The sequence below is a fragment of the Cydia splendana genome, chromosome 1, assembly GCF_910591565.1.
Source record: "Cydia splendana chromosome 1, ilCydSple1.2, whole genome shotgun sequence".
NCBI classification, from domain to species: domain Eukaryota; kingdom Metazoa; phylum Arthropoda; class Insecta; order Lepidoptera; family Tortricidae; genus Cydia; species Cydia splendana.
Genome location: NC_085960.1, coordinates 20,654,170 through 20,667,681, shown reverse-complemented (window position 1 = coordinate 20,667,681; position 13,512 = coordinate 20,654,170). Strand labels below are relative to the sequence as shown.

Sequence of the window (13,512 nt, the reverse complement as noted above, 5' to 3'; positions counted from 1 at the left end):
TATCTTGGTGATGTCTAAAAGACGTCTAATAGATGTCTATTTCAAAATCCGAATCGGGCCCTTACTTCTTTGTAATAAGGCGAAAAGTGTAAGCATATCTTTGACGTCGACTGTACCTCTTGCTTGTGCTTATCGGTGCGCGCGATATTCACTGCAAGTAATGTTAAAACAATATCAAACGAAATTGAGATTTTACAAAGTACAGTTCTAATAGGCCTTCGGGGAACTTGTTAAGTTAGGATGAGGCTGAACTGTAATCTAGACAGAGCTGATTAGAATTCAGAAAGAGCTGTAGTGTTAATCGATACTGCGTAAATATCGATACAACGGTACATGGTGCCCACAACGATAAAATTGAATGTACCCCGCAGTTTGCAGTGTAATCGAATGATCGGGAATTCAACGCTCGCCTATTGTGAATACTAAATCTATCGAGCTCTACATAGTGATTTTGTAAATGGTTGTGACGGAATAGTGTAGGTACGTTTTATGTTTTTACTTTATTATTAAATTTAATGCTGTGTGTGTGTGTGTGTGTGTAAATGTGTTATTGGTTGTAAGATTTAGTCCTCATTTTAGTATTTTTAAATTTTAATAATAATAATTTTGCAAGCAATACAGCGACAGTTTTAGGGTACCATAAAAAGGTAAGGCTATTAGCAGCAGTAGCCGTTAGTAATAAAAAAGAGCTTTGTTTCTTATCCTAAAACACAGGCATATGTGTGCAAGAGCGATGCAGTGATACTCAAATTGAATTGGTATTGAATGTTTGTTTCTGAATAAGGCTCCAGCAAGAAACCAACAGCAGTCGCGTGTGGCCGAGTAGTTAATTTGCGGTTGTCATGCGTCTCGAGGAAATTTGTTAGAGCTAGGACGTAGGCCAATACACCAATTTCCAGGGTAATTGGGTAATTAGTACTTGGGGGTTGTGGCAGGAACGTATGAAAACTTACACATAACGCGTCTATTATTAACTCTTTGACTGCCAATATGGCCAGTTTTTTGTCTCACTCCCGAATGTTAAGAAAGCTAAACCAAATGGTATAAAACTTCATGCACATTTAAATAGTATTTTTATGACGCAAGTGTCGCAGTGAAAGATATAGCTGGTCAAGCAGATCTTGTCAGTAGAAAAAGGCGGCAAATTTAAAAATGTAGGCGCGAAGGGATATCGTCCCTTTTGAATTTGAATTTCGCGCCCTTTTCTACTGACAAGATTTGCTTGACCATCTATATATATGACTAACATGCGACGCGTATACTTATTAATTTAAAAATGGTGAGCTACTTGCGACATCATATTTTTCAAACTAATGGCTGTACCAATAAATATAAATTCGAAGAACATGATATCCGTTTGTTTCTTCTTCAGGTTAAGGAGTTACAAATAAACTTAACATATACATATACAACTACTTATAATATAATTAATAAAAACTAATCTAAATTAAAACACATCTAATTAATGCCCCCGCGGCATTGTGCTAAAGATGCTGGTAGCATTACCTCGCTGAATGGCAATACTTATGCGCTGCGAGAGAAAGCTGCCAGCTCTCTGGTCACCGGTAGTGACATGATATTGAGTTTATTAAATTATGACTTTTTGTTTAACTTGAAATTGGTTTGTTGTTCATTACTGTTATTTGAAGTCCTTTGAAAACACAAAAACCATTTATAAGCATTTTTTATAACGAAATAATAGCGTAGTTTCTGTGGTCTAAATCGGCTTTAAATATGATCGGCTTTAAATATGGGCAGTATGATGTTAATCGTCAAATTCGAGCTAATCTCTGATTTATAAATATTGATAGTTCGAAATTCAATTTACTTTTTCTCAAAAATGGACGACAAAGTCGACTTTGCCGTTTAAAAAATACGTCGCGAAGCGCGTAGTTTATGGTCAGTCAAAAATTAAAAAGTTAAAAACATTGCAGTCTCGATTTTGGGACTGCAATGTTGCATACAAATTCCATTATTTGTCGAGTTCCAAACTTTTTAAAAGTTGAAATGGCCATATCAAATGAAGGCACAGGCCCATTAAACAGCCAAACCGATGATTAGTACCGCGACTATTTAGCTGTCTCAAATAGGTTGGCGTATTTTCGGCAGAAAAATACACTTCTATTTTTTTATTAAAAAAATAAAAAGGCGGCAAAGCTAATTTTTTCAATTGTTTCTACTTTTTTCTGTGAAAATATATACGTAAGAACGTTGCTTTTGTAAAATATTTCTATGATATTTATATTTCTTGCACCATTTTTGAGAAAAGCACTATATATGACTCGGCTGGAAGGCTACTTGCTGGCTTCGGATTCAATTAAACGGACTCCCAAGGTCGTCCGTTTAAAACGAATCCTCAGCCTGCAAGTAGCTACTTCCGAACCTCGACAATAATGTACTAAATATTAACCTACCGAGGCATTTTTCCACCTCACCAAACATTTGAAACATTTGAACATGTAGGAAACCGAATGGCGTTTTATTTCGTGTAAACGAGGATTTCGCCTAATGGAGGTTCGAGTCATCGAGGTTCCACTGTATACAGTACATTTCAGTTCAAGTTGTCCTTCGGAAGACCACATGACTTGCGATATCCTTCAGATTTGTATTTTATTAAATCGTCTGTAAGTCTGAAACCTAATTAATATTAATATGTGTAGTATACCTACTATACAACAAGGCCGTAAAGTAATCCATTTTATCCCAGATCGAATGTATTGGTCCGAGCATAAGCGTGGGCCCGACATAGGACGAGGATTAATACCCACGTTAAAATACTCTGCTTTACACTTCGATTGCGAGGAAAACATACAGAAATATCAAATATTTAAGGGTATGTTGCCGTATTTATTCATGACTAAAGAAATGAGTACATACTATACCGGCCGCCAGCTGCAGCAGTGGCAGTTTGTATGGCAGTTGGCATTTGAAGTTAATTGCTAAGACAATAAGAGTCGTAATAGATGATTTTACTTGTATAACCAGTATAACTTTTGATTATCCTATGTATCACAACAATGTTTAATGTAAAATGTACCTATCCACGAATGTTGTGTCGGTACAAACCCGATAGGGTTTCACGGCACTTTTCTGTTTGATTCAATGTAAGATTTTACTATAGAATAAAAAATAAAAAAAAAACTTTGTGCACTAGCTAGAGGATAAACAGCAAATGAAGTAAATTCATGCCGCTTACACGCGACTTAAACACCAACCCAACCTTACGAGCATGTGAAATAAAAAAGTAATTATGCTAAGTTTTGTTTGTTGTGTAATGTTACTTATTTAATTTTTTTTAAAGGGTTTGACTTAGTTTTTTTTGGAGTACAAAGAACAATTGTATTATAAATGTTACAATACAACTGATATTACCCTGCAATATTAAATTCTGGTACTAAAAGAGTATGCAGAAAAAAAACTTAATGATGAACTGCGATCTTTTCAAAATTTTACGGTAGTTTTTCAATCCAGGGAATGTAGGTGTAACCCCTGTATGGTTAGCAAAGGCATGGTTATACCTAATTTGCAATCCGCTCTTACTATAGTACATTTTAGGAGAGGACGGGAAACCGCTACGAGTGCGTACATTTGTAGCAGTGGTGGTTCAGGTGCTACAGCTATTGTCCACTTTCCAGCTTGGTTTTAGAACATCTATTGCCACATTTTCGAACAGTGGCGTGAAAATGTAATACTTGGTTACACGTACCGTAAAAACAGGTTGATTCTTAACGAGGCTTTATGATTTGTACTCGTTACATTTATTTTGGATCTTAGATACACTAATGCTCTTTCTATTTTATTATACTCAGCATAGTTTGAAAAATACTTATACATATTTCACTGGAACTTAAATTTGGACCATAGTTGTAAGTTGTGGACTAAAGTTACCTGATTTCACGGTATGTAGGTACTAAGTATATGTAAGAGTCGTTAATAATGTACTTAGATTGACGATTTTAGCGCCTGTGGTTTTATGGCCCAGGATTATATTGGAAACGGAGATTGCCGGGGACAGCACGCGTCTTACTCCTTCTCCCGTAGCCGCTAGATTGCCACAATTACTCAACTTTAATCCGGGCTCTACGTGACTTGTTTGATGACCGCGGTTTATCTTTGTTTTGTATACCACTATGTTGCCAAATGCGAACTATCTTTACTTTGTGTTAATTAAATGGCAGTTAAATATATTTTATTTATTTAGTTAAACGTTAATTTATAACTCATTTCATAAGCCATCTTTGGTCGTATACACACCACACTTGATAATAAACTTTAATAGAAAAAACCGATGTCACAAAACAGTTTGAAATGCTATTAAAATTATTTACGACCGTAGTGCATCTCAAAACAATTAGGTAGGTAGGTAACATTAACCTCAAGACGTAAAATACTTCGTGGAAGAGTTACATTATGATCTTCATCAGCAGTGCCATTTCACCAAATGGAACTGTTTATGCAGATACTTGATTTTTAGATTTAAAAAAATCGCTATATATATTATATGCTTATAAAATTTGATGAGTTCCCTCAATTTCCTGTAGAACCCTTCATCAGAACTCGGCCTTGACAAAAATGCTGCTAGACAAACTTAACGAAGAAGACAAATCGCAATACACAACACAGGGATAGGTACATAAAATTTCCAGAAATTGAGGCAAAGGCGAACTTAAGGCGAATCTATAGTGATCTCTTCCGGCTAACCTTCAACTGCCGTCTGCACAGACTGATACAAAAAGTCAAATGACCTTATTTGCTTCGGGGTTCAAAGTCATTTTTTCCACACCATCAGGTTTTAACGATCCTAAGTAACATAAGCTTGCGATGTCACAACTGTCACAAGCCATATTGATGTTGACCTAAGTTTATTTTTCTTCAATGTTTATATTATGATATAAAATATTATTCTAAAATAAGAAAACGACGGACTGCCATTAAAATTGGAAGCTAATGGATCATGAGAACAACTTGCTATAATCAGCCGGACAAACATACATTATAATAAAATATTAAAGGCTTTGTTTGATATATTAGACTGCAGCGGTAAGCAAACTTTTTTTGCGTAGTTTTAGTAGCGTAGTTAACGATGAGTAAGTTGACGCGGGCCGCACTTTGTTAATATTTATGACTTTATCAGACATTGTCGTTTCTCAATATTACATAGCCAGAGAGGCTCGCAGGCCGCAAGTGACAGTTTCACGTGCCGCATGCAGCCCGCGGGCCGCAGGTTGCCGACCAGAGGATCGATGATTTATTGGTAGATTAGGTTTGCCCAATTATTGCAGGCGCTGAATGGCTGAACCAAAGTTATATGACTAGTTATATTTAATTATACTTCACTGTTTAATTGATTATGCTAGTGTTATTCAAATGCTATAGTTGCTATACGAATAGGTACAGGTATAATCTAACGATATTTTGAATGACATTTTGTTCAGTGCACAGATTGTACGTCTTTTTTCATCAAATCAAAGGAAAAGTAGGTAGGTGCGGTGAATTTATTATTTGGGGTAGCTAACAATGCGAATTAAAGGAATTTATTTTGATTTAATGTGTATGCTCAAAGCAGAAGCGCTGGTGGCCTAGCGGTAAGAGCGTGCGACTTTCAATCCGGAGGTCGCGGGTTCAAGCCCCGGCTCGTACCAATGAGTTTTTCGGAACTTATGTACGAAATATCATTTGATATTTACCAGTCGCTTTTCTGTGAAGGAAAACATCGTGAGGAAACCGGACTAATCCCAATAATGCCTAGTTTCCCCTCTCGGTTGGAAGGTCAGATGGCAGTCGCTTTCGTAAAAACTAGTGCCTACGTCAAATCATGGGATTAGTTGTCAAGCGGACCCCAGGCTTCCATGAGCCGTGGCAAAAATGCCGGGATAACGCCAGGAAGAAGAAGAAGTGTATGCTCAAAGCGATAAACTGTAAGTTTTAAATGAAGTTTTATATTTCGAACAGGTCCCAGTTTCCCTCGAATCCAAACTCCTTGCATATATTATATATTAAGAATCAATTTTTAGATCTGATTAACGTCAAGTTATGTAGTTTTGGCTGTCGGACCATACTAATCGACGCTTTGAGTAAGATTATTATTTTATTTTAACCCAGTCAAATTAGTGTATGTAACTACGTATTTAGGGTTAAGTCCGCCTACTTACTCACCTTCTGTGACGAGCAAGTGGCAACTATGGCATTCAGCATACAACATGTCTTTTTAATCTGCGGTGTTTAAATAAAGTTATTATACACAGTAACGGTAACTTTTTCACAAATATGATCCAAATATAAATTTTACTGTTTATGACACTTGACCTTATGTTGGAATTTTCTATAATCCCTCAGACGTCGGATTAGGTCAGCTGTTTACTGAACCACTAAAAGCCGTCACCGCCGGGTTGGCAATTGCAGCTTACTTCGCATATAAAAAACTGCGAGGTTTAAGTCAAAAATGACATGACCTATTTGCTGCTTAGATAATCTATAATGCTTAGATCGAGGTAAGTACTGTTATGTTATATTTAAGGCGATGTTGCTCCGCTTAGTATAATAATGTAACTTTAAAAAAAAACATATTGACAATATATTATCTAAACAAAAGACCATAACTGACGTCAATCAGAATTTGCAATTGATGTTACCATCTGAGTAGTCAGTAATGTCAGTATAAATACTACCTCCATAATATACATACATATAGGTATAAATTTATTAATTTATCATATCCTACTTTGTTTATATCCCTTAACAATCTTCTTTTTACTACTCAATGGGTCGATACCTGTAGGCATTTTTTCTTACCATCGATAATTTTAATATGTTTTTATATCATCTACTTACATAATGGTGAGCTATCGATGGTTTCTTTAAATTACCACCCAGAACAATATATGACATTGCGATTCTTCAGACAAATAAGAGCCTAATAGCTATAACGAGATTATAGTAATGAAAAGAGTAAATCAAAATGGCTGTGTAAAGATCGTAGCAAATATAAATCACAAACAAGCGTGATTATTACATATTATTATGGAAGTAACAGACAAGTTTCTTCGAATATTACGTACGAACGAGTAGATATTTTACTGCTTTAATGAAAAAAACATGGTTCATTGTTCGTGTTTGACAAATTGGCAGAATCGATCAGGCTAGAACGAGGCTAGCGTTAGATTAGCCAATTGGCTGGTCACCGAGCTAGTGAAAGTGGCCGACGAAGTGGAAAATAGCAGCAAGATCGAGCGTAGTGCTTCGCATGGAATTTCACTGCAATGCCCTGCATCTATTCTGTTACTGGCATGTACACTTTTTGAGATGGCAAGGCCAGATGTGAGATGCACGACTTCTTCGTTCAGCTTGTTATTGTAACTCGTATCTATCGTAAAGGGTCACCGAATAATAATGTTGCATCACAGAAATGTGAGCACTACCATATTAAATTTTTGAAACTGATTACCGTTCTGATGCGTCGCGACACAACACGACACGTCAGACAAATGTAAATCCAGCTTTATATTATCATGATAGGTGATAATATATATGTACATTGACAACTGCACTAACTAGCGCGTAAAAAGCGTATCAATGTAATATCGATAATGTTGTGTAAATTTCATTTCCGATCTGTACGGCTCGATTCGGAAAATTAATTAGATTTCTACTAGACTTCAACATGTCACGATACGGATAATTTAAATATATTTGTAAGATAGATATGTCAAATTTGACGTTTCCGCGATTCTGGAGGTCCTCTTGAACGATTTCGACAAGGTATGCCTTAGATATCCAAGTCACATCTAGTCTATATCTAATGTAGATCTAGTTGATCTCTAAATCGTCTCAAGATCTTGTGATTATCTCGAAATCCGAATAGGCCTGTTAGATACCGACAAACATCGAGAAATGTCGAATTCGAATCAAATCATATAAGCATTATATCCTCGTTAGAAATGAAGGTAGCCAGTGTTAATGATAATTATACCTACTCGAAAATTACTGAAGCAAAATTTCGTCATATAATTTATCAAACCAAAGTTAGCTTTAGCTGTAACTTTAGCGTGAATAAGCCACCTTTTTACAGGCACATTGTACAACGGCTTCAGCAAGAAATTAAAGCCAAAATGCGGGACAACATGTTACTTTATAAACTAATGATTTATCACTGTCAGCCTATGTTAGTATAGACAAGCTAATAATTTAAGAGGAAAGGGGATGACGTCACGTGACCGCTTCTCTATAAAAGAGTAGGCCATATTTATAAGTGTTAGGAGCATTAAAAATTTTATATGGAATTAGTTTTTCGCTCCTAACTCTTATAATGATAGAAAAAAATCGTAAAAAGTCAAACTATTCCTTCGTTTATGAAAATTCCTTCGAAAATGAACACTACGTTTGTGTGGAGAAGCGTTCGTCCAATCGGTATTACATATTTTGAAAAAGTGTTGATTTTTGTGTTATCCTAATAGGCACCTGTTATATTTATAATACTTAAGCGTTTATAAAATATACCTCATGCGTCCTAAATTTAGGCAAGATCCTTTATAGTTGCTAGTTTTAAAAGCAGTATATCATAACGCGCATAAAAGCCAACTTTAATATTAGCTCCGCCAAGAAAACTGATACAACTTTTAGTACAATAAATCCAGAGGTCAGGAGAGGTCAAAATATTATAAAAGAAACTTAGCCTATTGTTAAATCGGTAGACTTGCGCTTAAGCACTTAACCTGAATCTATTACAAACGCCAAGAGGAAAACCGTTTTGTCGAAACTCGAAGGGTGTTAGCGACCTTTTCTGAGACTTTCTGCGCAACTTAAGTAAGTAAGTTAGGGATTGCGTAATTGTCTAAAAGTTCTAAAACACTTTTTGTTTTATTTAAGGGTGCGAATATGTCGTACTTACCCGACAGTGAACGTAGCCCCACTAAAATCAGGAATGAGTTTGCCTGTGGGATCATCAGCCCCTAGTTAATAAGAATCTACTTGTTTATGTTTACTAAAATGTATATAGAGCGCAAAAAATAGTTAATTAATTGTTGATCTGTTTAAGATTGTCCCCAAATATTTCTTTATTATTTATTTATTTATTAATATCTAAGGAAAATAGTTCAAAGTTATATTAATCTTTCAAAAACGTCCCACGAATTGAATTCGTTTTCAAATAAGAAGGTATATTTTAACTTCTTTGCGTACAAAATTATTCTAGACGGGTAATCTAATATCCTAAAAGCCTTTCTAGTAAAGAAGATTAATGTATGTAACTCAAGAGATAAAATAGTCATTGAAGGGAGGTCATACTGTTTGATTTGTATGTAGTAGGGGTCATACGATGTTTTAACTCATCTACATGAATAAAAGTGGTCAACAGTGATCGTTAATTTTCCAGCAATTTTGGTGCAGCATTGTTGGTTAAAAGCATCTGTATGCCCTACTCTAGGTGGAATAGATAATTAGGGTTAATAACAGTAATATTACCCTTAACCAATCCTCTCCCTAGAATTTTTTTTAAGAAAATCCTTTATTTTTACTATGCTGCACCAAAATTGCTGGAAAATTAACGATCACTGGCGATCAAACATTAATGGCTGATTTGACTACCTACTAGTCAAATCAGTTTCTTTTTTCAAACTGTCGAAACGATTTTGTTACTATTAAATTTATATGAAACACTAGAATGTGACGTCACGATCAAATTACCTAGGTACTCTTTATAGTTTTATACGGGGTTTAAAAGAGAATTTATGTCTTATTATAACTGCTGCCTACGTTTCTCTATTAATCTTCTGGTGCTTTATTTCATGCATGGTATAAAATATTTTATTTCAAATACAGTCAAATACTCTATTCCGCTACACCAAGAACAAGAACCATGACATTTTAAAACTGATTTAATGTTAGTGTTGTTTTTATTATTGCTCAATACTTCCGTGTCCAACAGATTTTCCATTGTCACTTATGGTTGTGATGGAGAAGAGCTTGCCTTGGTATCGTCAACGTCTCGATATATTATCAAGGCGAATGCTACATCCTACATAGGTACCTACTTACATATAGCTATTTTTGTCAGCTTGTGACATCGTAAATTTTAGACGACTTGGGTTGGGTGACAGAACGGAAAATTCGACATGTGGGTAATTGAGTTTCTTTCGAATATCGAGATATGACTGTTCATAAGCGACACCGCGTAAATATGTGAAGTGACTTAATATTTGTGGCGCCATGGGCGTCGCTTACATTCACCGTTTGTAAGAATAGTTTAGCGGTTATAGCTGCTGACGAACCGGCCATCCTTAATCAATAATCAATATCAAATCAAATATGAAATGTCATTTATTTTCAGGCAACTAAGGCCCATAGATACATATTAATGGCGTTATTCATAAATGTTTGTCAAATCTAACAAACCGTTGATGATCGGTGGTCATGGTCCATCAAACGTATTGATTTTTCTGTCTGCAAGAAAGAGACAAAGTTTTACAGAAGTTTGTAAGAGGTTGCTAAGTTTTATGAACAACGGAGTAAATTATTAAAGCCTCGACGTTAATTGCCCAAAGGTCGGAATAGGTTAACTATAATAATATTATAATAATACCATCCGTTAATGACTACCATCATTTTTTAAAGCCTGTACAGACTGTACACTCAATAGGTACTGTATACTTACTCTAAAAACTTTATAAATAGGTAGGTACACCTAGTCCTTGCAACGGCTTATATTGACTCAACTTACGTGGTAGGTTCATCCAAAAATATGATAGGTGGGTTGCTGACAAGTTCTAAAGCTACGGAGAGCCGCTTGGACTGTCCCCCGGACAGGCACTCCGATCTCGTGTCCCGGTGGTCCCAGAGACCAAGGGTCTGCAAAATTTCTGTTACCTAAAACAAAAATTTAAATATACTCATTTTAGCGTTTTTTTTTTAGACAGAATCTTAGTTCATAATGCCGTCAACACGATGACGCTAAGTTCATAATGCCGGTTTTTTGTGCTCTGTATGGGTGCTTATCAATTTCAGCAAAACAACAAGTAAGAGTTTAAAGAGACTAATTTTGACATTAATTAAAATTGTTTTTTTTTGTTAAGTAGGTACATCTAAATAAATTTGGATTACAAAAAATTCGGATTGTGTTTGAGATTACAAAAAGGGTATGAGAAGCAAATATGGTATTTTAAATGACTTGGGAATTAACAAGGAAAAAAATGAAAAAAATATACGTGTTGGTTAAATTGTATGTAAACAATGCAATTCAGTTGCCGCACTGCAACTTTTTAATGAGCACTATTCTCCGTGAAATTCTTTCTAAAGTGACCAATTATTGTTGATTTACCCTCTATGCTCTATAGCTTCAATGTTTTTCTATGATCCTATAGCGACTTAATTAATTAAGAGTGGGTACCCAGTTGGAATAGAAAACACGAATAAAAATGATCCCATTTAACGACTAAATCATTCATTTGTATCGTTGTGGGTTTTTGAACTGCCAATAAAAACCGGGCAAGTGCGAGTCGGACTCGCGCACGAAGGGTTCCGTACCATAATGCAAAAAAAAAGAACGAAAAAAAAGCAAAAAAAAAACGGTCACCCATCCAAGTACTGACCACTCCCGACGTTGCTTAACTTTGGTCAAAAATCACGTTTGTTGTATGGGAGCCCCATTTAAATCTTTATTTTATTCTGTTTTTAGTATTTGTTGTTATAGCGGCAACAGAAATACATCATCTGTGAAAATTTCAACTGTCTAGCTATCACGGTTCGTGAGATACAGCCTGGTGACAGACGGACGGACGGACGGACGGACGGACGGACGGACGGACGGACGGACGGACGGACAGCGAAGTCTTAGTAATAGGGTCCCGTTTTACCCTTTGGGTACGGAACCCTAAAAAAGGGTCTTGAACAAAAACTAATCCCGCCTAAAAGGATCTTATCCGGCTCTAGCCAACAAATCCGGAAAGGCCGGTGTAAAACCGGTTATCTATAGAAAAAGGCAAGTACAGATAAATGGAGTCCACTTAAAGAAAATCGTTGGGAGCATGACCCCGATGCCAAGATGACATAAAGGCGTTCGGCCTCGACCGTATACACTGATTAGAGTGCGGTCAAATGAATAATGACTGTTAGAAAAACGCAGTAACTAACGTTTTGACATACTCAATTTGAGTTTACTGAAAGGTGTCTAGGGGAATAAAATACCTACTAGGTTTCTTGTTTAATAAGCCGATGCTTGATACTTAATATGTTTATCTCTTAAGTGTGTATGGTTTAGATTGTGATTTTGGGTTGGGTGAGTGAGTGTTGAGTGTGTATTAATTATTGCTGCTAAAATAATAAATAATTAAACTATAATCAATAAATGTACACTCATTACCACGATAACCGTCAGTCGAGATTGGATCATCTTGCAACGACGTAGGTATTACATATAGCAACACTGAGTGCACAAAGGCCAATCTAATAGTAGGTATCTGCATAGATTTCTTTAGCACGTGAAATATGTTACTCACGATAAGATGCTTTTCAGCTCTACCAAGCTCCTTGCCCAACTTGAGATTAGCTGCGATCCTCATGGCCTCGATGACGGTCAGCCGTGGCTGCAGCATGTCGTCCTGCATAATGTAACAGCACAGCTTCTTGAACACGTGCATGTCGCGCGCGTGCCCGTTTACTGTTACTCGTCCGCTTACGTTGTTCGAACTGTTAAGAAAAAATTAAAAATGTTTAGAGACTTTATTACACAGACCGGTCTGTTTCCACACTTTGTAGGTAAGACATAAGTGAAATTCAGCGACGTACCTACAATATATCTATATGAACATCTATATCAAATGAGCAGGCAGAAGTATTTAAGTAAATAGAATACTGAGAATCAAACATTAAATCCAAAAAGGTATATTGTACCAACACAATAGGTAAAAAGAAAAGTTTTATACAATTAGGATATTTTTAGGGTTCCGTACCTCAAAAGGAAAAAAACGGAACCCTTATAGGATCACTCGTGCGTCTGTCTGTCTGTCTATCCGTCCGTCCGACCATTCCCCTCCGCCCCTTTATCTCCGAAACTACTGGGTCTAAAAATTTGAAAAAAATGCACAATACTGATCTTTACCTATAGATGACAGGAAAACCTGTTAGAAATGGGCAGTCAAGCGTGTGGCGAACTTAATGTACGGAACCCTTGGAACGCGAGTCCGACTCGCACTTGGCCGGTTTTTTTAAATATAACTCTCAACGAAATCGCTACCTCGAAAATATGAGTACATATATAAGTATTTAAACTCACTTCTGGACACCGCGACAGGCAGGGATCGAGCGAGGCTTCTGGCTTCATCTAGGCCAGAGTCGGGTCAGTGGCTACACGCGTACCCCTCGCCTAACACCGGCACCTTTATAGACCCAGGGACGCTACGCATAGCCGCTGGTCTCCGGCTAGGTGTTGCTGTCTGTGCCGACCACAACTGCGCTTCATGTGGATCTGAGGTGGATAGCCTCGGTCACCACGGGCTCGCCTGCTCTTCGGGTGCCGGCCGC

At 36.6% G+C, this 13,512-nt stretch overlaps 1 protein-coding gene across 1 annotated transcript in view; it reads right to left on the bottom strand.

The window, feature by feature from the left end:
• Nucleotides 1-13,512, bottom strand: part of LOC134791666 (ATP-binding cassette subfamily G member 4-like) — a 154,142-nt gene that overhangs the window by 74,134 nt on the left and 66,496 nt on the right. Inside the window, exons 3-4 of the mRNA XM_063762753.1 lie at nt 12,489-12,678; nt 10,715-10,860 (exon numbers count right to left, since the gene is read on the bottom strand). Coding sequence (XP_063618823.1) covers nt 10,715-10,860; nt 12,489-12,678 — 336 coding nt within the window. The remainder of the gene's footprint in view (nt 1-10,714; nt 10,861-12,488; nt 12,679-13,512) is intronic.